Here is a 23,596-nt window from a genome sequence, read left to right on the forward strand (position 1 = left end):
TCCCCCGATAGGAAAGGTCCCTCCAGAACCTGGCTCACATGATGAGGAGCAGGAAAGGGGAGGGGGGGGGTCACACCCTTGAAGACAGGCTGTGGGCCACCAGATCATGGTACACAGACAGGAAGGGAATGTGGGACTTACAGGCACATCTGCCCCTATTCTCCCCCAGTCCCTCATCACTCCCCCTTCTCAATGTCCCCCCATCTCTTCGTAGTCCCCCAGTCCCCTCACCTGATCCCAACCCCTCTCCCCCCTTCCCAACTACTTTTCCACCCCTAAACACTCTCCCCTCCCAGTGAGCATTTGCTTGTAGTTTCTTTTCAAAAAATGGTTTCAAGCACCTTCTGGACATTGTGCTATACTGCGATTATATTTCCCCAAAATAAAAATTTTGACAGAGGCATACTAGCACAATATACCTGCTGTTTTTACTCCACATTTCTGCACTAGGTTGGACTGGAATTCTCACTGCCCAGACTGGTCTCAGATTCAGTAACCATAACATACTCTTGGAGCCACTCAAGTGTTGTGATATAAAGGTAGTTTTCCAGATAGTTACCCTCTCTGCACACGCTCAGTATAATCCATTAGACACGTGAATAGGCACGCAAGCTCTAGCATGCCTACCTAGAGAAGCAAACTGCTTTTCAAACAACATTTTAATCTGAAGTCCCCCACAGGACTGGTGGATGACGCACTCTGTTGGGGGTCCCTTGAGCATTCGAGACCCTGGTGCAATGACCTGAGCTCTGGTTTGATCTCTGTCTGTGAGGGGGAAAAACAAACACTGACAGAATGTGGCAACTTTAAGAAAACCTGCTTTTTCAGGGAGACGTGTTGCAGGAACTCCTTGGCCAAATGGCCCCAAGTTTGACAATACCTTGGGCCCCCATGATAAACGCCAAATTTCAAAGCAAATCAATTAACTGTCTGGATTTTAAAGCACTTTGAACAGCTGAACTTTAAACAGAAAGCTGGTCTTTACCTTAACCATGAATCTTCTTTCCAAGGTTATGGTCTCTGACTTTTACCAGTTAAAAGTCTATCTATTTATCCTTAACCAGGGCATTTAACCTTACAGATCATATACCAAATGCTTTCAAGCTCCTGCTCTGTGAATGACTGCTGAAGATTCAAAATCTTTCCCATCCCCCAAACACTGAATAATGAGTTAGCTGAGCAACCTGCACTATGAATGGATTTAAATGAGAGAGATGTGTGCAGAAGCCTTTCCCACTCTCTCGCCCAAGCACGTGTTGCCAACCTGGTGCAATAGATGCCACAAACACGGCACCCCAAAACACAAGGTTTATGTAAATCAGAAACAAAGATGATCACATGGAAATCAAAATCATTATTTCATTAGATCCCTGCAGGCAGGTCTGCCTGAGATGGAATATAACCTAGAGGGATTCTGGGATAATTCATACATTATTAACTCACCTCTGGGATACTATTGTTTCCTTATGGTTACAGCAATATACATATATATATATATATATATATATATATATATATACATACATACATACATATATATACATATACATATACATATACATACACACACACACACACGATTTTTAAATTAGTCTGTAGGATTTAGACACATGTTCCCATTAAAAATCATGGGAAATAGATCTAAATCCTTTGGATTGCTATGAAAATCTCAAGTATATATGATAGCTTGTAAAACAGATTCCACTATTACAATAACAGAAAGCATTTTTCTACGGTCTCTGAGTAACCTGCCAGCAAGATGCTGTATCCTAGAATTTGCATTTGCACATAGTCCAACTGTGCTGCCTCTGACTATAAGCCACTTTCTCTATTGAGTCATTACATCCCAGTTGGAATAATGAATTTCATGCATCACTTACTAGAAAAATGCATCAAATCCAACCAATTAATAGCTACTTCCCAAAAGGCAGGGCAAAAAGAAGCCCTCTTTCTTTTCATATCAATTCAAACTGCTGAGGCAATGAGTCATAATTTGTAATCACCAATTTTTCTGATCCTCTCCAAAAGAATTACTGTAGCTCAATGGCAATGTTACTGTAGAGAACAGATAAAGGAAATGCCCAGGCTATTTTCTAGGAATCATAAAATGCAGGCATAAAAATTTGCCCTTGGTTGAAACGTGACCTATCAGGCCATATTCTGCTCTCAGTACAGAAAGCTTTTTGAAGGGCTTTGTGTTAAGTAGTTTTAAAGACTAAAAAGCCCTGGTAATTTTTAAAACAGTCAATGAACCAGGCCCAAGTTCAGGTTTGTAACAAATGCAGAAATTTGGTAAATTTATCCAATAGTGTATGAATAATGAGATGAGGCAGATATATTTCTAAGATATTATCCAAATAATCCACCACAATTTCATTGACTTCAATGGAGTGGCATCAGATTTACAAAGACATATCTGTGATCAGAATCTGGCCCAACATCTCAAGCCGGAAGTAACTTTATTCTTTTATGTATATAAATATGATATATTAAAAACACTTACGTTGGTCATTTTCATGTATTTACACACTGAAATAAACAAAAGGATTTGTTCTGAACAATTCTTATGCTCAAGGGCTCCATCATGTAAAGTTCTGGGCTCCTTTTGTTAGATAATGAGCACCTTCAACTCCCACTGGATGCAGAGGGAGGTAGAAGTGCATAGTACCTTGCAGGATCTAGCCTGTATGTTCTACTGTGAAGGAGAGTTCTTTTAATGCACTGTCTGAAAATTAATAAATATAAATCCATAATACAGTTTAATCAACTCAGTGCTTTTGGAAAAAGATACTCACAATCACATGTTAGTAACTGATACGAATACAGACGATAACTGATATTCTCTCTGTGTGAGATCACATATCTATGTGAGTGAGCCTGTTCTCCTCCATGTGATGAAAAAGATAAAAAAAATCCTGTAGCAGGTTCTGAGAATCATTCAACTGATTCACCACTAGATGGCATCTGTGCCCATCTACCGGTAAAACAAAGCTTAAGGGTTATCACCTATATAGTTATTCATATAAATGAGTTTACAATGAGCATCAATACCGATTCCAGTCACATCTAGCAGAAGTCCTATTTTACAAACATAAGGACCACCAGATTTTGCCAGTTTTATTCATGCTAAGAAGTGCCTTACCATGCAAGCAAATCTCAACTCATCCAAGGTTATCAACAGATTTTATGCTGAAAATGTAGGACCTCCAGAGTACCTCACAACAATGCTATAATGCTGCTTTGCTTAAATAAATAGGTAAAATAAAGTACATTTTCCTGGAAACCAAATAAACAGCATCCCAAAAGTGTGACATAGGTTGTCCCCAAAGATAGGGTGACCAGATAGCAACTGTGAAAAAATGGGACGGGGAGGGGGTGAAGATAGGTGCCTGTCAAGGTTCCTTCCCCACTCTGAACTCTAGGGTACAGATGTGGGGACCTCCACGAAAGACCCCCTAAGCTTATTCTTACCAGCTTAGGTTAAAAACTTCCCCAAGGTACAAACTTTGCCTTGTCCTTGAACAGTATGCTGCCACAACCAAGCGTGTTAAACAAAGAACAGGGAAAGAGACCACTTGGAGACGTCTTCCCCCATAATATCCCCCCAAGCCCTACACACACCCTTTCCTGGGGAAGGCTTGATAAAAATCCTCACCAATTGGTACAGGTGAACAGAGACCCAAACCCTTGGATCTTAAGAACAATGAAAAATCAATCAGGTTCTTAAAAGAATAATTTTAATTAAAGAAAAGGTAAAAGAATCACCTCTGTAAAATCAGGAAGGTAAATACCTTACAGGGTAATCAGATTCAAAACATAGAGAATCCCTTTAGGCAAAACCTTAAGTTTCAAAAAGACACAAAAACAGGAATATACATTTCCTCCAGCACAGCTTATTTTACCAGCCATTAAACAAAAGAAAATCTAACGCATTTCTAGCTAGATTACTTACTAACTTAACAGGAGTTGGAAGGCTGCATTTCTGATCAGTTCCCAGCAAAAGCATTACACAGGCAGACCAAACCCTTTATTCCCCCACCTCCCTCCAGATTTGAAAGTATCTTGTCCCCTCATTGGTCATTCTGGGTCAGGTGCCAGTGAGGTTACCTTAGCTTCTTAACCCTTTACAGGTGAAAGGGTTTTGCCTCTGGCCAGGAGGGATTTTATAGCACCGTATACAGAAAAGTGGTTACCCTTCCCTTTATATTTATTACAGCGCCTATATAAGAAAAAGTCCCAAAAAACCAGGACTGTCCCTATAAAAATGGGACATCTGGTCACCCTACCTATAGACCAAAATAGGAAAGAAATCCATCACCTAAGTATCTCTGTTTCAGATAGAATATTCATTCAGATTTAGGGATAAATCTTAAAGCCCTTACTCAGGCTAAACTACTGTGCTGTGACAGTAAGGATAGCAGGACAGAGGAGGGACGACATCTTCTTGTAAGTTTGTGCTTCTCCAAATGCTTTGTTGAGGCTCAATAAACAATATTTATCACTCACCTGACCACTCTGTGTGAATCTGTGAGATTAACAAACACATCAAACAATCAGGTTTTATTTCTTTTCCAGTGGACAAAATTCATATAGTTATATGTCATTCTCTTCCCTTTATGGGAGAGGTTGATCTTTAGTGCCTGAAGGGTTACGTTTGTGCTCGCTTTGGAAATAAGGCAAAAAGGCCAGGGAAAGTACAGTCCTTACAAAGTCCCTTTCTTTAACAGAAAATCTGTTTCAAAACTGGAGTTATTAGGTTTAATGCAATACAGGGGGAGAAGGATAAGAAAAGTTCCTGGATGTATATATAAATATAGTCATGGGTAATCAGTTACCTTCTTTTTAAGACCCGTGGAACACAGAAATAAATTCATGCTCTCTTACTGCAGTCATTTGTTTGCAAAATACAAAGGATTTTCAACACTTGACTAATATAAAGTATTTTCTAAAAACATTTAAAGGTTAATTATGATGATAATTATAAAAGAAGATATCCAGGTTGTTCAGATATAGACATAATAAATGTACAAATTTATTTCTAGCATCAGATTACCCTGTCAAATATATGCTGTAAAATATGCAGTAATGCTTCCTTCGGGAAAAACACAATCAAATCAAGGACATGTGGTTATCTGTGAGCCTGGGGAGGGAAGGAAGGTTATTTGGAAAGATGATATCTTCCCTGATCATTGGTTAAAAAAAAGACACACGTGTTCCCTCCACAATACATTGAAGTGAGCTGTAGCTCACGAAAGCTTATGCTCAAATAAATTTGTTAGTCTAAGGTGCCACAAGAACTCCTTTTCTTTTTGAGAATACAGACTAACATGGCTGCTACTCTGATACATAAGGTCAGATTCTGATCTCTGTTACAATGGCATAAATGCAAAGAAAGCCTCATTGACTAGAATGGAGTTACTCCATATTTACACCTATGTAAAGGAATTCTGAATCTGGCCCACACAGATTAGAATAATAGAATCACAGAATATCAGGGTTGGAAGGGACCTCAGGAGGTCATCGAGTCCAACCCTCTGCTCAAAGCAGGGCCAATCCCCAACTAGATCATCCCAGCCAGGGCTTTGTCAAGCCAGACCTAAAAAACCTCAAAGGAAGGAGATTCCACCACCTCCCTAGGTAACCCATTCCAGTGCTTCACCACCCTCTTAGTGAAAAAGTGTTTCCTAATATCCAACCTAAACCTCCCCCACTGCAACTTGAGACCATTACGCTGTGTTCTGTCATCTGCTACCACTGAGAACAGTCTAGATCCATCCTCTTTGGAACCCCCTTTCAGGTAGTTGAAAGCAGCTATCAACCTCATTCTTCTCTTCTGCAGATTAAACAATCCCAGTTCCCTCAGCCTCTCCTCATAAGTCATGTGTTCCAGTCTCCTAATCATTTTGGTTGCCCTCCGCTGGATGTTTTCCAATTTTTCCACATCCTTCTTGTAGTGTGGGGCCCAAAACTGGACACAGTACTCCAGATGAGGCCTCACCAATGTCATAGAATCATAGAATCATAGAATATCAGGGTTGGAAGGGACCCCAGAAGGTCATCTAGTCCAACCCCCTGCTCAAAGCAGGACCAAGTCCCAGTTAAATCATCCCAGCTAGGGCTTTGTCAAGCCTGACCTTAAAAACCTCTAAGGAAGGAGATTCTACCACCTCCCTAGGTAACGCATTCCAGTGTTTCACCACCCTCTTAGTGAAAAAGTTTTTCCTAATATCCAATCTAAACCTCCCCCATTGCAACTTGAGACCATTACTCCTCGTTCTGTCATCTGCTACCATTGAGAACAGTCTAGAGCCATCCTCTTTGAAACCCCCTTTCAGGTAGTTGAAAGCAGCTATCAAATCCCCCCTCATTCTTCTCTTCTGCAGACTAAACAATCCCAGCTCCCTCAGCCTCTCCTCATAAGTCATGTGCTCTAGACCCCTAATCATTTTCGTTGCCCTTCGTTGTACTCTTTCCAATTTATCCACATCCTTCCTGTAGTGTGGGGCCCAAAACTGGACACAGTACTCCAGATGAGGCCTCACCAGTGTCGAATAGAGGGGAACGATCACGTCCCTCGATCTGCTCGCTATGCCCCTACTTATACAACCCAAAATGCCATTGGCCTTCTTGGCAACAAGGGCACACTGCTGACTCATATCCAGCTTCTCGTCCACTGTCACCCCTAGGTCCTTTTCCGCAGAACTGCTGCCGAGCCATTCGGTCCCTAGTCTGTAGCGGTGCATTGGATTCTTCCATCCTAAGTGCAGGACCCTGCATTTATCCTTATTGAACCTCATTAGATTTCTTTTGGCCCAATCCTCCAATTTGTCTAGGTCCTTCTGTATCCTATCCCTCCCCTCCAGCGTATCTACCACTCCTCCCAGTTTAGTATCATCCGCAAATTTGCTGAGAGTGCAATCCACACCATCCTCCAGATCATTTATGAAGATATTGAACAAAACGGGCCCCAGGACCGACCCCTGGGGCACTCCACTTGACACCGGCTGCCAACTAGACATGGAGCCATTGATCACTACCCGTTGAGCCCGACAATCTAGCCAGCTTTCTACCCACCTTATAGTGCATTCATCCAGCCCATACTTCCTTAACTTGCTGACAAGAATGCTGTGGGAGACCGTGTCAAAAGCTTTGCTAAAGTCAAGAAACAATACATCCACTGCTTTCCCTTCATCCACCGAACCAGTAATCTCATCATAAAAAGCGATTAGATTAGTCAGGCATGACCTTCCCTTGGTGAATCCATGCTGACTGTTCCTGATCACTTTCCTCTCCTCTAAGTGCTTCAGGATTGATTCTTTGAGGACCTGCTCCATGATTTTTCCAGGGACTGAGGTGAGGCTGACCGGCCTGTAGTTCCCAGGATCCTCCTTCTTCCCTTTTTTAAAGATGGGCACTACATTAGCCTTTTTCCAGTCATCCGGGACTTCCCCCGTTCGCCACGAGTTTTCAAAGATAATGGCCAAGGGCTCTGCAATCACAGCCGCCAATTCCTTCAGCACTCTCGGATGCAATTCGTCCGGCCCCATGGACTTGTGCACGTCCAGCTTTTCTAAATAGTCCCTAACCACCTCTATCTCTACAGAGGGCTGGCCATCTCTTCCCCATTTTGTGTTGCCCAGCACAGCAGTCTGGGAGCTGACCTTGTTAGTGAAAACAGAGGCAAAAAAAGCATTGAGTACATTAGCTTTTTCCACATCCTCTGTCACTAGCTTGCCTCCCTCATTCAGTAAGGGGCCCACACTTTCCTTGGCTTTCTTCTTGTTGCCAACATACCTGAAGAAACCCTTCTTGTTACTCTTGACATCTCTTGCTAGCTGCAGCTCCAGGTGCGATTTGGCCCTCCTGATATCTTTCCTACATGCCCGAGCAATATTTTTATACTCTTCCCTGGTCATATGTCCAAGCTTCCACTTCTTGTAAGCTTCTTTTTTATGTTTAAGATCCGCTAGGATTTCACCATTAAGCCAAGCTGGTCGCCTGCCATATTTACTATTCTTTCGACTCATCGGGATGGTTTGTCCCTGCAACCTCAACAGGGATTCCTTGAAATACAGCCAGCTCTCCTGGACTCCCTTCCCTTTCATGTTAGTCCCCCAGGGGATCCTGGCCATCTGTTCCCTGAGGGAGTCAAAGTCTGCTTTCCTGAAGTCCAGGGTCCGTATCCTGCTGCTTACCTTTCTTCCCTGCGTCAGGATCCTGAACTCAACCAACTCATGGTCACTGCCTCCCAGATTCCCATCCACTTTTGCTTCCCCCACTAATTCTACCCGGTTTGTGAGCAGCAGGTCAAGAAAAGCGCTCCCCCTAGTTGGCTCCCCTAGCACTTGCACCAGGAAATTGTCCCCTACGCTTTCCAAAAACTTCCTGGATTGTCTATGCACCGCTGTATTGCTCTCCCAGCAGATATCAGGAAAATTAAAGTCACCCATGAGAATGTCGAATAGAGGGGAACGATCACGTCCCTCGATCTGCTGGCAATCCCCTACTTATACAGCCCAAAATGCCATTAGCCTTCTTGGCAACAAGGGCACATTGTTGACTCATATCCAGTTTCTCGTCCACTGTAACCCCTAGGTCTTTTTCAGCAGAACTGCTGCCTAGCCATTCGGTCCCTAGTCTGGAGCGATGCATGGGATTCTTCCCTCCTAAATGCAGGACTCTGCACTTGTCCTTGTTGAACCTCATCAGATTTCTTTTGGCCCAATCCTCTAATTTGTCTAGGTCCCTCTGTATCCTATCCCTACCCTCCAGCGTATCTACCTCTCCTCCCAGTTTAGTGTCATCTGCAAACTTGCTGAGGGTGCAGTCCACGCCATCCTCCAGATCATTAATGAAGATATTGAACAAAACAAGTCCCAGGACCCGACCCTTGGGGCACTCCGCTTGATACCGGCTGCCAACTAGACATGGAGCAATTGATCACTACCCGTTGAGCCTGACGATCTAGTCAGCTTTCTATTCACCTTATAGTCCATTCATCCAGCCCATACTTCTTTAACTTGCTGGGATCAGTTCAAAGCATTTTTTAATATGAAACTTAACTGCCAACTTCTTGATAAGAACAAATCACACTACTTTGAAGTCAAGAGCTGCAAGTAATTTGTTTGCTCCCAGCCCCAGGGTTTCTGTAAGATGTGTGAGCTTATGCTTAGAATGACTTCAAAATTCTAACAAACATCTGAGAAGTCATTATACTATAATAATACTTTTATCTGAAAAAACTGTACTAGTCTGGCTGACTGCTGGACACTGACAGGAATACTAAAGATATTGAAAACTGCAATGTCTGCCCAAAGAGGGGCAGAACTCATCCCATCTGAGCTTCCCAACTTCGTAACAATACACCTATCCACAATCTGTTTGGAAATTTAGAGCTGTTAGCAGAGCCTAATGCTGGAATGGGAAAACTTTTTGGCCTGAGGGCCACATCGGGGAATAGAAATTGTATGGCGGGCCACGAATGCTCACAAAATTGGGTTTGGGGTGAGGGCTCTGGTTGGGGTGCAGGCTCTGGGGTGGGGCTGAGGATGAAAGGTTTGGGGTGCAGTAGAATACTCTGGGCTGGGATTGAGGGGTTTGGAGAGCGGGAGGGGGATCAGGGCTGGGGCAGGGGCTTGGGGTGTGGGGAGAGGCTATGGGGTACAGGTTCTGAGCAGGGCTTACCTTAAGCGGCTTCCGGAAGGAGTGGTATGTCCCTTCTCTGGCTCCTATGCATGGAGTGGCCCCTGACCCTGAGAGTGGGGCCATGCGGCTGTTCCGGGAGCCGCGTGGCGTGGCCCCCAACCCGGCGCCCCGACTGGAGTGCTGGAGCGGGGCAGAGCTGCATGGTGCGGCCCCTGACCTGGCACCCCGGCTGGAGCGGGGAAAGCCCCAGACCCCGCTTCCCAGCGGGAGCTCACGGGCCATAGTTTGCCCACCCCTGACCTAATATATTGCAGGTTCTGAACCACCAGTCCCTCTCCAGGGATAGTAACACAGAAATCTTAACAGAGTTTGCACCACAAGCTCAGAATTTGTTTCCCCCCGGAATGTAACTGCTTAAAGGAAACCTCGGGAAAGTTTCTACACAGCCATGACCAGCTATTTGGATCATAGTAACTATTTGTATAGCTCTACAAAGGCCTGATTCTGCAACCTTTCTACATACACACCCCCCAGTGAAGAGCAAGGGAGCTACACAGGCGAAAGGGCTGCAGGAGTGGGTACTAACTGGATATAGGGCCCAATTCACCTTTGTGCAGATGGACGGCACAAGACATAAGTTGTGCATAGGCCTTGTGATGGCTCTCAGCACAGGGCAACTATTAGTATCTTATATGATATGTAAAGAGAGGTCAAAAGGGGGTACTGTTCAGAACAAAGGGGCTGGGAGAGGTTAATTTTTTCATTTGAAATATGAAGAATATAATAAAGTTTGGCATTCCTTGCTTTGTCTCCAGAGAGTCCTCCAGCAAAAACAGCTAGATACAGACTGATATTCTAATGAGGAAAAAAACAAAAAACAGTAAATGAACTTTAAATTGCCAAAGCCCTGAGCTGTGGGGGGGCTGAAGCTCAGAGCCCCAAACTTAAGGTATGGGGTGGCAATTTGGGGGGTGGGGGGGAAGGCGGCGTAATGGATGTCACAATTATTTGTAAGTCCAAAGACGGTCGCCAGCAGAAAGATGTTGAGAAACACTGATTTAAACCATCACGATGGTTGATGGATTCTAAAGTATAAAAGTTTGCACTGGAGACTGTAGAAATCTATTCCTATAAATAATATATCAATTTATCAGAAATGAGCGGGAAAAACAGACATCACAATGCATGGTGATGCTTCGTAGGAAACTACATTCTAATACAAACAGCCATCTAGGATATTCACACACAGTCCCACAAATCAGTAATACATCCCTTAGAAGGTGACTTGCAAAAAAAAAAAAAAAAAAGGGGGGGGGGGCCAAGGGCTTGTGCTTTTTGGCTTTTTCGTCATGAATAAAGGTGGCATAAACACTCTCGTCCTCCTTGCCTTCCCTCCCTCCCCCACAAAAAGAAAGTTTTATGCTTGCCTTTTTTACCATAGAAATATCAGGAACATCAAGACTTGTCTTTCCTTAAAATAATTTTTTTAAATGGCTTCTCGGGAGGAACTGGAGTAGGAGCTCTCTCAACCATTAAATGAAGGGACAAGGCTGTTGAGCCTTTAACAAAAAGCTCTTCACTCTCAACTGTTTACCAGGCACAGGAGTTAAAAAGAGACAACAAAAACAAACAAAACCCAGAGGTTTGAACAGGCTGACTAAATATCCTTTCCTTTCCCAGCTTTCACTTCCTTAGTATTTGCAATAAAATCTTCTCACTAATTCTCCTGTCATCCTGAGTCTCCCTGAAAAACAGAGTAGACATGACCTAAATTTCTTATAGAACAACAAAGTAGACCTTCTTTATGCATCTCAATGAAGCAAAGATGACCACAAGCTTTTGTTGTTATCTTTTTGTAGGTCACCTTCAACCAACAGCACCTTTTTAGCATGGAGACTTGTATATTACATTGCTTTTAAACTAGTTTCACATAAAGATTGGAAGCAAGAGTCATAAAATCAGATTGGTGCCTTATCTCAAGGAGGATCTTGGAGAGAAAGTGGCATATACCTAATGGTGTCACAATGAGCCAAACAACCATGCAACACTTCATGCAGGTCACCAGAGAGCACAGATGAGAATCAGGTAACACTTTGTGAGAACAGAAACCAGATAGGGGTGGTACAACTGTAGACACACCTCAGTCACACAGACAGACTGCTTACCCTCAGGTTTAGTGGTAGTACCATCTTTAGGCAAATTTAAAAAAAAATAAGGAGAGGGTAAATAGGGAAGAGTTAGTAACATTAACAGAAGTGGGCACTGTACATTAGCTACAGAAATAAGCAAAAAAATCAATACAATTAAAGAAATGAAACTGGAAAAGAAAATTTGATTAATCAGTAACTCAAAGCATGAAAAGAAAAGGAGTACCCGTGGCACTTTAGAGACTAACAAATTTATTAGAGCATAAACTTTCGTGAGCTACAGCTCACTTCATCAGATGCATTTGGTGGAAAAAGCAGAGGAGAGATTTATAGATATAAATCTCTCCTCTGCTTTTTCCACCAAATTGCTCTAATAAATTTGTTAGTCTCTAAGGTGCCACGGATACTCCTTTTCTTTTTGCGAATACAGACTAACACGGCTGCTACTCTGAAACCTGTCAAAGCATGAAGCATCTGAACAGGTTTTAGAATCAGATTAGTTTGGTCCCATTGCAATCATGTATTAAAGACACAGCTTTGCTAAATCCCATTCCTTTGCTTGCCTTGCCCATTCCTCTTGGAGGAATGGGCAAGGCAAGCAAAGGAAATTGCACATGCAATTTTTTCTACGGGCAAAAAGGAAAGGAGTTCCCTTTAGAGCCGATCCAATCCATGCATCATTTAAACAAGAAATAGAGTATCAGAGAAGAGCAGTAAACACACTCTGCTTTGGAGTGAGACTAATAGAGCACTGCCACTTTTCTGTATTCAGCCTCTAAAAGTTTGGGAAATGACAAGAAACATGCGTTTAACTCCAGTATTCTGTCTGCAGTTCTCACTGCACCATGAAGTCAATGTGAGCAACTAATTTAAGCCAGGGCAAACACTTCATAACAAAACCACTGAACCAAACAGAGCCACTGAACTGAAGTTAAGACAAAGATTTTAGCAGTAAGTGAAGCCTGCCATCAAAAGGAATAGATACATATATCCTAATACAATTCATACAGTACTTCCCATTACACTGACAAGAGAGCCGGCATAGCCTATGCTATGAAGTCAAGTATTCAACTGATACCCAGCTAAGGTTCAGCAATCTACACAACAGGAGGCAAATTATCTGTTCTCATACCAATTAGAGACCTGCTACAATCACTTAATCTGGTAGAAGTCAATGGAGTTGCATCAGTGTAAGGCTGATGTAAATTACAATAAATTACAGAATCAGATCCTAGCTAAGATAATTAGCTCTCCCTGGGTCAAATCTAGGCTAATGAAAACTGACAAGTGAAACCAAGCAAATAATCTAGCAACTGTTTTTAGCTGTTTCTGAACTGTATTTCCTCATCCATGCAGCCTGCCATGCCACCTGAAAAGTACATTCTACATCAAATGGTGACTTCACTTGTCAGCATGAAAAAATTTGGGCAACAGAAAATGACAAAAGGAACACAAAGCATGATTTAAACCATCAAAAGGAGCCTGAATGGAGGAAGGTGAACTTGTGCCTTTCACATAGGCCAAAAAAGTAACTACATCATATTCACATAGCAGTCAGATTCCTCTCTTTGGTTCTCTATCCCTTACTTATATGAAGAGACAGCTCCTTAGCTCAGGATCAAATGCAGCTAAGACATTCTTAATGCTACCCAAAGCATAAAACAACTTGCAGTAAACTTGTTCTTTAGTTCCAGAGGGGCTACACCAGGGTGAACTGGGCAGCAAGTATACTCCCCTTGACTGTCAGAGTCAAAACAACATCTCTTCACAACGTAAATGTGCTGGATAGTGGGAAACGGAGGAAGAAAGAAAAGTGTTTCAAAGCAAACTGTGTTTCCTGCAAGGCTGATTCCCTCTGGAAATGTATTTTTCTTTAGTCCCAGTTGCCAGAGAGCACGACTGGTTCTGGATTGCTAGTGACCATCTCGTTGGAGACATGGCTTATATTCAGAACAAGCCATCTAATACTAAAGTCATGTCGTTTATAATACTGGAGAAATTATCTGCTTTCTAAGAGAACACAGAGGCTCACCTAGTGATGCGTATGAGCCTGGGGGCAGGGCTGCCGCAGAACTGAAGGGGGTGGAAGCTCCAGAAGATGTTACTTTCGACTTGGCACTAGCTGCTGCATTCACATCGATGTCACTGCGAGACCGCTGCAGAGATCCTGGGGTTGACACGGATTTTGTACTCACTGTAGAGGCTTTAGACAGGGGTGGGGAACAGACACACAATCAAGGTTAGCGAGGATTAATTTGTTTGACTCTTCATTTCAAAGCACCCAGTTAGCACTTGAATAAGAATGTTCAAGTGTTTCTTGTGTGAGACTTCAGTGCTCATGTAAAGGGCCAGAAAGACCACGATGCACAATGTACTCACAGAGGCAGTGTGAGCTTCCCCTTGCTGCCCTGCAAATGTGTCCCAGCCTTGACCTAAGAGGCCACCTCTAGGGTAGTTCAGTCTCTACAGCCTGTTCAAGCCTTGGCCTCTCTGCTGAGATGGCAAACAAGGCCCTAATCAGTGACAGTTCGGGTGGTGGCTATGTGATGTACGCCATATTTATACTACAGGGATTATAGTGGCCTAGCTATGGCACAACCCCATAACGTAGATGCAATCTATACCAATGGAAGGCATATTCCTGCCAGTGTAGAAACACAGTCACCCTGAGCGACAGTAGGTAAATCCAGGGAAGCATTATTCCGCCGCCTAACTGGGTCTACACCAGGGTTTACGTCAGTGTAGCTACATTGCTTGGGGTATGGATTTTTCACACCCCTGAGCAATGTAGCTATGTTGCCCTAACTTTTAAGTGCAGACCAGGCTATAGCCCCATCTACTGAGACCTAGACTGTGAAATTCAATGTAGTTCACACATAGCACCGGTCACCAACTAGTAAAATTTTGGGGCAACTCCTGAGCTGGAATACCTAGAAGTAGTAACCTAGATGTCAATGATTTCATATCTCATTACCAGTGCCCTGTTCTTTTCTAAGTACAGTTTCCCCTACTTTCATCAGTCCATTAAAATATACTGCCTCATCCACCATGTCTCTCTTTATTTTGAACTAATTCACAGTGCTGTTTTGCAATGGTTTCTATGAGCAGAAAAATATATTACCTATATGTAAGCCTGGAGTCTGTCATGGAGGTCATGGATTCTGTGACTTTCCGGGACCTCCGGGACTTCTGCAGTGGCCAATGCAACTGGCCCAGGGGCCGCCTGAGCAGCTCGGGCAGTCCCTGGGCCAGTTGCACCAGCTGCTGCTGGGGCAGTCTTGGGCCACTGTACCACCCCCACCCCCAATCAGCAGCAGGAGTTTGGGTGTGGGAGGGGGATCAGGGCTGGGGCAAGGGTTTGGGGCGCTGGATGGGGTGAGGGCTCTGAGTAGCACTTACCTCGGGGGGCTCCCCAGAAGCAGCAATATGTCCCTCGGCTCCTAGGCGGAGGTATGGCCAGGCGGCTCCGCATGATGCTCCCACCCCGAGCACTAGCTTTGCAGCTCCCAATGGCCAGGAACCATGATCAATGGGAGCTGCGGAGCCAGTGCTTGGGGCAGGGGCAATGTGCAGAACTGCCAGGCCACGCTTCCACCTAGGGACATGTCGCTGCTTCCGGAGAGCCGTGCGGAGCCAGGTAGCGAACCCGCCAGCCCCACAAAATCTCTCCCTGCTCCCAGCAGCAGCAGGGGTCCCAGGCCACTGCCTCCCGAGCACCTTCAGGGGTCCTGGGCTGCCCCACCCATCCCTGAGCACCTACAGCACCCCTCAGTCACCCCCTGCCCCAGAGCACCCGCAGTGCCCCTGGACTGCCTGCTGCTCCAGAGCACCCAAGATTTAGTCAGGGATATATAGTACAAGTCATGGACAGGTCACGGGCCATGAATTTTTGTTTACTACCCGTGACCTGTCCATGATTTTTACTAAAAATACCTGCGACTAAAACATAGCCTTATACTCTCAGCTGATGGTATCTAGAAGCAGACTAAAGTGTGATCGAATCAATTAGTCTGGGCCCTGCATTTTGAAGGTTACTGTTAGCAAGGCCTGCTAACAGTAACCTCAGCTGCTCATGAAGGTTTTCTATTCCCCTTACTCACTGATGTTCCCAAGACTATGCCCTTCAGGCATTAAGCTGCAAGTGCTTAGAACCAAAGCAAAGCTCTGAAGATTCTACATGCTGGAAAGTCTTGATGAAAAAGATCAAAGAGGCTCAACATTACTTTTGACTGTATCAAAGGCCTCTGTGGGATACCATGCCTGTTCTGGGGTACATAGTGGAGACTGAGACGGTGGCTATTAAAAGCCAAACAAAAATCAGAGATGGAAAAGGCCTGTTAGGTATTCTTGTCCACCCACCTGCCAGTGCAGTCAAGTGCACTAGGACTCTGATGGTAAAGTGGTCCAGACATCTCCTGTGTCCATACGTGAAAGCACTTTTGTGATCAATTTGGAATTTAGCACCATAGGAGACATGCACATAAGGTGCCTCCATTATTTGCTGGTGACCAAAGAAACAGCTATATCTGACTGAACTAATGATCAAAAGAACAACTTCACAGTAAATGGAGATTTTATTATAACCAGAATCATTATTCTGAACATTGAAATATTTAAGTCTTTTATCTTACTTCACTACAAATCTTCCCCTGCAATAGGTGATTATATATCCTACAGTTCCTGTTCTCACCTCTGGATGTAGTGCTTCCAGTAGGACTTCTTTTGGCAGACAATGGACGGCTAGAAATTAAACACAAACATTTATCAAACAGGTATTTTTTGAGTCACCAAGAATCCTGGCTATAAAAATGCCATCATATTTTAGGAGGCTTTGTTCTACATTACTACATTTATAACCAGTTATTAAAAATAGCAGTGGCCTAATCATGACTCTACTCTCCAGACTTCAGGGTGTGCCAAATGTTGCTATATACACAGAAGCACAACCATACCAACCACAACCTTAGACACCTCCAGCGGCTCCCCTCTTATTTCAGGATTTCATTCAAAACTGCCCTCTTTGTTTTCAGAACTCTGCACATATATGCTCCAAGTGACTTCAATGATCAAAGGCACAGGAAGAGTCTATCCCCATGATTATTCTCTACTCCCCTCCTTGCTAATCTAGACCTGGCCTTCAGTCCAGCACTGGTCCTTCATCACTGAAGGCTGCTGCACTGAAACTCTTGCTTTGGAGCCAGTCTAGTCTGAGTGATGAATGTCTACTTACTCTCCCTGTGCTCCCACAACACTCTCCTGCTATTGCTAGACTGCTGGCCTGGCCCTCTTTCATCTTCTTTTTAACTATATCAAATATAGATTTTTTAGATAAAGGAAATGCAGTGGATCTAATTTACCTAGATTTCAGTAAGGCATTTGATACTGTGCCACATGGGGAATTATTAGTTAAATTGGAGAAGATGGGGATCAATATGAACATCAAAAGGTGGATAAGGAATTGGTTAAAGGGGAGACTGCAACGGGTCCTACTGAAAGGCGAACTGTCAGGTTGGAGGGAGGTTACCAGTGGAGTTCATCAGGGATCGCTTTTGGGACCAATCTTATTTAATCTTTTTATTACTGACCTTGGCACAAAAAGTGGGAGTGTGCTAATAAAGTTTGCAGATGATACAAAGCTGGGAGGTATTGCCAATTCGGAGAAGGATCGGGATATTATACAGGAGGATCTGGATTACCTTGTAGACTGGAGTAATAGTAATAGGATGAAATGTAATAGTGAGAAGTGTAAGGTTATGCATTTAGGGATTAATAACAAGAATTTTAGTTATAAGTTGGGGACGCATCAATTAGAAGTAACGGAAGAGGAGAAGGACCTTGGAGTATTGGTTGATCATAGGATGACTATGAGCTGCCAATGTGATATGGCTGTGAAAAAAGCTAATGCGGTTTTGGGATGCATCAGGAGAGGCATTTCCAGTAGGGATAAGGAGGTTTTAGTACCGTTATACAAGGCACTGGTGAGACCTCACCTGGAATACTGAGTGCAGTTCTGGTCTCCCATGTTTAAAAAGAATGAATTCAAACTGGAGCAGGTACAGAGAAGGGCTACTAGGATGATCCAAGGAATGGAAAACTTGTCTTATGAAAGGAGACTTAAGGAGCTTGGCTTGTTTAGCCTAACTAAAAGAAGGTTGAGGGGAGATATGATTGCTCTCTATAAATATATCAGAGGGATAAATACAGGAGAGGGAGAGGAATTATTTCAGCTCAGCACCAATGTGGACACAAGAACAAATGGGTATAAACTGGCCACCAGGAAGTTTAGACTTGAAATCAGACGAAGGTTTTTAACCATCAGAGGAGTGAAGTTTTGGAATAGCCTTCCAAGGGAAGCAGTGGGGGCAAAAGATCTATCTGGTTTTAAGATTCTATTCGATAAGTTTATGGAGGAGATGGTATGATGGGATAATGGGATTTTGGTAAGTAATTGATCTTTAAATATTCAGGGTAAATAGGCCAAATCCCCTGAGATGGGATATTAGATGGATGGGATCTGAGTTACTATAGAAAATTCTTTCCTGGGTATCTGGCTGGTGAATCTTGCCCATATGCTCAGGGTTTAGCTGATCGCCATATTTGGGGTCGGGAAGGAATTTTCCTCCAAGGCAGATTGGAGAGGCCCTGGAGGTTTTTCGCCTTCCTCTGTAGCATGGGGCATGGTTGACTTGAGGGAGGCTTCTCTGCTCCTTGAAGTCTTTGAACCATGATTTAAGGACTTCAATAGCTCAGACATGGGTGAGGTTTTTCATAGGAGTGGGTGGGTGAGATTCTGTGGCCTGCGCTGTGCAGGAGGTCAGACTAGATGATCAGAATGGTCCCTTCTGACCTTAGTATCTATGAATCTATATATTTATATATTTATATAATTACCATGATAAACATGGAATTACTTTTTAGAAGCTGCTGAGTATGTAGTCATAAAGGGTTTGTAATAGACAACTATTTACATATAGTAATAGATTAACAGGGTTTATTGTTTAAATATAAAATATTGAGGCTCAATAATACTCCTTAGAAAAGAGTATGAAAAATTACCATGAGCATTAACAGAACAAAAGAAGATTTCAGGTCCTATGTAAATAGTGACTAATGTATTTTATACATTTCTTTGTAGGATGGAGGTGGATTTTACAATTCATATTGTAATAGGACACTCCTCAAAAAATTATAACACTTTTCAGCTGGGGCAAATTTTGAGTCTAAATTCTTTCACTGTGTCCCTTCAAAAACAGCCAAGATACACAAATGCAGCAGAAAAGCTATTCATTTTGCAGCTATATAATTTATATTTAGCCTGGCAACTTCTCTTCTTACAAGAAAAAACAAACAGATATACTCACTTCTCTGGCTTAAGGCAAAGAATAAAAAATTTCAGGCCAAACAAGTGTCTTTTTAAGTTAGGAGGGCTGACTAACACTGTCTGGCTGAGAATGAAAAGCCTCTTGTCCACTTATTTATGGATTCAAGACTGACTCCAGGATATTTAGCAGTGTGGGTTTTTTTGGGTATTTTTTAATATCTTGCCAGCCAAAAACCTCATATGCCATATTTTGGAGCTGGTCAAATGTTGAGGTCAAGAAATAAATGTGAACGGTCATAAGAGAGATGAGAAAACAAGCTTAAGCATGAAGTTGTGAATGGTAACGGTGCAATGACATAGTTACTCACATTTAGGTGCATCTGCAGTTTAGTCAATAAAATCAGTGGTAATAAAGTACAGAGACTTACTTGAGACTCTCCTGGGAACTGGAGGATGAGCGATCGGACTGAGGCAGGGACACTATGCTATCTGAGTTCTTCAAGTGAGACTGCAGGGCTTTCTGATAGGAGGATTCCAACGTGTGATACAAGTGTTCTGCTTCTCTGCTGAAGTGATTGTGGAAGCCCCAATAACATCTGAAAACAAGTTCCCAATATACCATTGAAACCTCCTTGTAACGTTTGATGAGCCACAGCAGCTCAGTCACAGAAGATGTCCATCCCCAATGGCAACAGCTTAACTGAACCATTTCAGTGACGCAGCCTTTCTGTGATGCATCTGAAACATACCATGCAGGCTATCGCTATGTTTTGAGAAAGCCGTCCACACAAGACACACTAACCAGAAGTGGGAAGGCTGGATGTATACTGTGCAGGGCATCACAGGAACACATATAGCACCAGAAAGGGGCAGAGTCTATACCCAGATGTCATGGCTCCAATCAGGAGGTCAGGAAGAAGACCATTAGCCCACAAGAGCAGCGGGGATTAGACAAGACAGACATCCCATGGCAAGGTTCAAGCCGCAACGTCCCAGTGCAAGGAGAAAATCTAGCATGAGTGCTTGTAAATACCATTAACCCTTTCACCCACACTGAATCTATACAGGCCGAGGGGACAGTACATTGGTGTTTAAAGGGGTAGGACTGGCAAATTAATGTGAATTCAATAACAGTTTCTGAAACAATCTGCAATTGAAGACAGATCTGTGGGCATGATTCATGATAGCAATAACAGAGATTTTTCTTTCAAACTGTAACATAACAGTGACTCCCTTATTCAATAACATTCAAAAGCAGATGTGTAGTAACTGACAATTACCCCTGAGATGATCCTGACCCTTTGCATAATACTATGGGGCAAACTTTGGCTGCTACTGACGCAAATCTTAGGGAGTGCTGAAGCTCGCTGTTCTCACTGTCTTCAGTGAGAGTGGCTCAGCATCTCTCAGGAGCTAGCCCATTCAAAAGAGAGAGAAACATTTCAGCACAAAGGGACCAGTCCTGTGTGGCACTAACAGCCTCACGGATGATGCTGAGCATCCTTACTTCCTGTTATAATCTATAGGAGTTACAGGCACCTTTCAGGATTAGGCTGGAGGACACTTTAAGAACAAGATCAATAAATGCAAATTAATCCAGAGCCATTTGCATGTGACAGCTGCTCCCCAGACAGAGGAAGCCATCAGCAATTTAATCTCTTTGGGATAAAATGCAAAAATTTAAATCTTAATACTGGCAATATATTAATTAAGAAAAAAATAAAAGAGAATTTGACATTCATTATAAATCCTGAAAAAGTCTGCCTAGCTAGCTATCTAGGTTACCTAGCCACATTGCTGTAACACCTGGGTGCCTATAGTATTTTCATGATTGGAGAAAATGCTCCCTCCCAAAATAATTTAATACCTGCTCCTACTATGAACTACTATTTCTTGAAGTGTAGCATTTAATCATTTGATTCTTATAGACAAGTTAATGAAATGTAAAATGTACCAAACGACAGCTTTCTCTTTCTGTATAAAGTTCACTTAGAAACTTTGGTTAATGGGTGCTTTGTTTAAAAACAAGTTCTCAGTATACCAAGACAACCTCCCATGGACACATACGCAAACTTTTGAAAATACAGCAAAACCTCTCCTATACCCTTTGTGACAGGGAAAATCATTGCAAATTAATGAGATTTCTATATCAGTGATTAAGAAAGGCAAAATAATGCTGCCTCATAATTGTACTTTATTAACTAACTCTGACAGTGGTTTTCATTATTTACAATATTTTGTAGTAGTTTAGAAAGCAATGGCAAGCCCAATCCCGTAATATTTACTCAGGCAAAAATTCCATTAAGGACAAAGAGATTTTTGCATGAGATAAAAGAATCAGGTGTGAAATCAAATGCTACTTGGCTATCAAATCTCACTGCCCTTTGGCAACCCAGTGTTTAATGGGAACAGGAATGAAATCACCAGATTTTGTCTAGGCATTATATTGTTGGCAGGTAAGTAAGAATTAGCAAAATGCTCTTGTGCTTCTAAGAACATACATTAATACATGGATTAATCCATGCTGTGAGAAAACAAAGTTACAAATTGATTTAATTTTAGACAGCAATGTAAAATTACCAGAACCTAAAGAAGCAATGTGTGTATGGCTGGAGTTTTATTAATCAGATCATGCTGACTGCTTTGTGGATCTGCTCCTGTTCAAGTCATGAACTTTTGCCATCGACTGCCATGGGAGTAGGAACAGGCCCTATATGCATTTGTCTTAGCTTCAGTTTTCCATCACACACCGACCATCCAGTGTTTATAAAGTGATCTTTTCTTAAAAAAAAAAAAAAAAAAAAAAAAAAAAAAAAAAAAAAAAAAAAAAAGTGAGTACTTGTGGCACCTTAGAGACTAACAAATTTATTTGAGCATAAGCTTTCGTGAGCTACAGCTCACTTCATCGGATGCTTATGCTCATATAAATTTGTTAGTCTCTAAGGTGCCACAAGTATTCCTTTTCTTTTTGAGAATACAGACTAACACGGCTGCTACTCTGAAACCCATTATTTTTTTTAAAATCCACTTACTTTCTTGCCTCTATCCTTGCTTCAGAGTCCGCATCGTGGATTCCCTTCTTTATTGTTTCCGCTAATACTGAGATGTGTCTGAGATCAGAAGAAAACATTGTTCAGACAGTGAGTAAAGATGCAGAAAACCTCCCTGCACTCATAGATGAGTCTGCAAAGTTTAATGATTTCTCCCCACTCTCAGCAAACAGAGAGCATTTCACAGCTTCCCCCATTTTCACATAACATCCTTTAGGGGAGTTATTTATTTATTCTTACAAGTCAGCTTTATTTCACTCCTTGCTGCTGGAAAACAAGAGCCAAGCTGCATTCTTCAGAGGTCATTCCTTAGTTACCATGGAAACTACCAGGGTGGAAAAATAATCTCTTAACTCTTAAAGTAGCTAAGGGCAATTTGGGTTAATGAAGTGAGGATCTCACCTTTCCTTCTCCCCTCACCTTTGTCTCTCTCTGCAGACTGTTAGTTTAAATGGCCATAATGTGTCTTACAAATATTATTTTCTTATTATGTTTCTATTAGTTGTGTGTCAGCCTTAAACTAGCTATGCTGGCTTTATGCCTGGCATCTGGGAGGCAAAATCCCGCCCAGAGTGCCCCAACACCAGTGCACATGATATACCATCCTTTAGGAGTCTGCAACATGCTCCACTCTCTGCATATGTCCACATCATCAGTCAGTAATACAAGGTGATGGGCCCACAGTCATAGCTTCTCCTACCCCTTCGGGATGGCTTGAGCCCCAGTGGTTGTAGGAGGGAGTACACCCCGGGCTTGGGTGAACACAGGAACTGCAACTGCACCCTCACTTGCAAGAGTCAGATTTTAAGGCCAGAAATCTAGGGTGGGAGCATAAGGGAAGGAAAAGGCCCCTTGTGTGCTCCTCTCTTTGCATACCAGAACAATCCAGCTCTTAAACATATAGGCTAGTATAGGGAAAACTGGCTATTTAGAATAGTATTACTGCTTTATTATTTGAAATTATTATAGCATTATTACTTTGGAATAGCAATATGTTGGAATGATTGGACCACAGAGTACTTGCCTGCAGCAGGAAACTGAAATGCCTAAGATCTTCTTTTCTGACAACCCCAGTCCCTTCCTCCCATGCCTGGCTTCTCTCTGCCACTGGTTTTCAGTCAGGAAACTATGAGACCCCCTTGCTTGAGTTTCATCTGGAGAGTGGCGGTGCTCAAGAATTCATTAACCATCTTCTCTGCAGCCTGACTGGAGAGGACCCATTTCTCTAGTCCATTCAACAACGCTTTCAGGAAATAGCGTCTGTAGCCCTAGGATCCACACCTGTGGTGCCACCAGAAGTTCCAATATTTGGGAGGCCTCAGCAATTCCCCCAACAGCCTGCACCTAAGCAGGTGCACACAGGGCCTCAGTGGACTCTTTTTCCCTTTTATTTTTGAATGGGGAAAAAACAGATTTTAGCAGTGAGGATGGGA

The 23,596-nt window shown here is 42.8% G+C and overlaps 1 protein-coding gene across 41 annotated transcripts in view; it reads right to left on the reverse strand.

Moving 5' to 3' along the window:
• Positions 1–23,596, reverse strand: part of CLASP1 (cytoplasmic linker associated protein 1) — a 290,372-nt gene that overhangs the window by 111,800 nt on the left and 154,976 nt on the right. For 25 of the 41 annotated variants that reach the window (XM_043504920.1, XM_038421081.2, XM_038421077.2 and 22 more), the window contains 5 exons: positions 22,146–22,223; positions 19,542–19,709; positions 16,483–16,532; positions 13,825–13,995; positions 11,811–11,834 (listed from right to left, as the gene is read on the reverse strand). In XM_043504920.1, coding sequence (XP_043360855.1) covers positions 11,811–11,834; positions 13,825–13,995; positions 16,483–16,532; positions 19,542–19,709; positions 22,146–22,223 — 491 coding nt within the window. The remainder of the gene's footprint in view (positions 1–11,810; positions 11,835–13,824; positions 13,996–16,482; positions 16,533–19,541; positions 19,710–22,145; positions 22,224–23,596) is intronic. The other 16 variants (XM_038421080.2, XM_043504922.1, XM_038421083.2 and 13 more) reach the window with 1 other exon arrangement.

Source organism: Dermochelys coriacea, chromosome 11 (assembly GCF_009764565.3).
Source record: "Dermochelys coriacea isolate rDerCor1 chromosome 11, rDerCor1.pri.v4, whole genome shotgun sequence".
Taxonomy (NCBI): Eukaryota; Metazoa; Chordata; order Testudines; family Dermochelyidae; genus Dermochelys; species Dermochelys coriacea.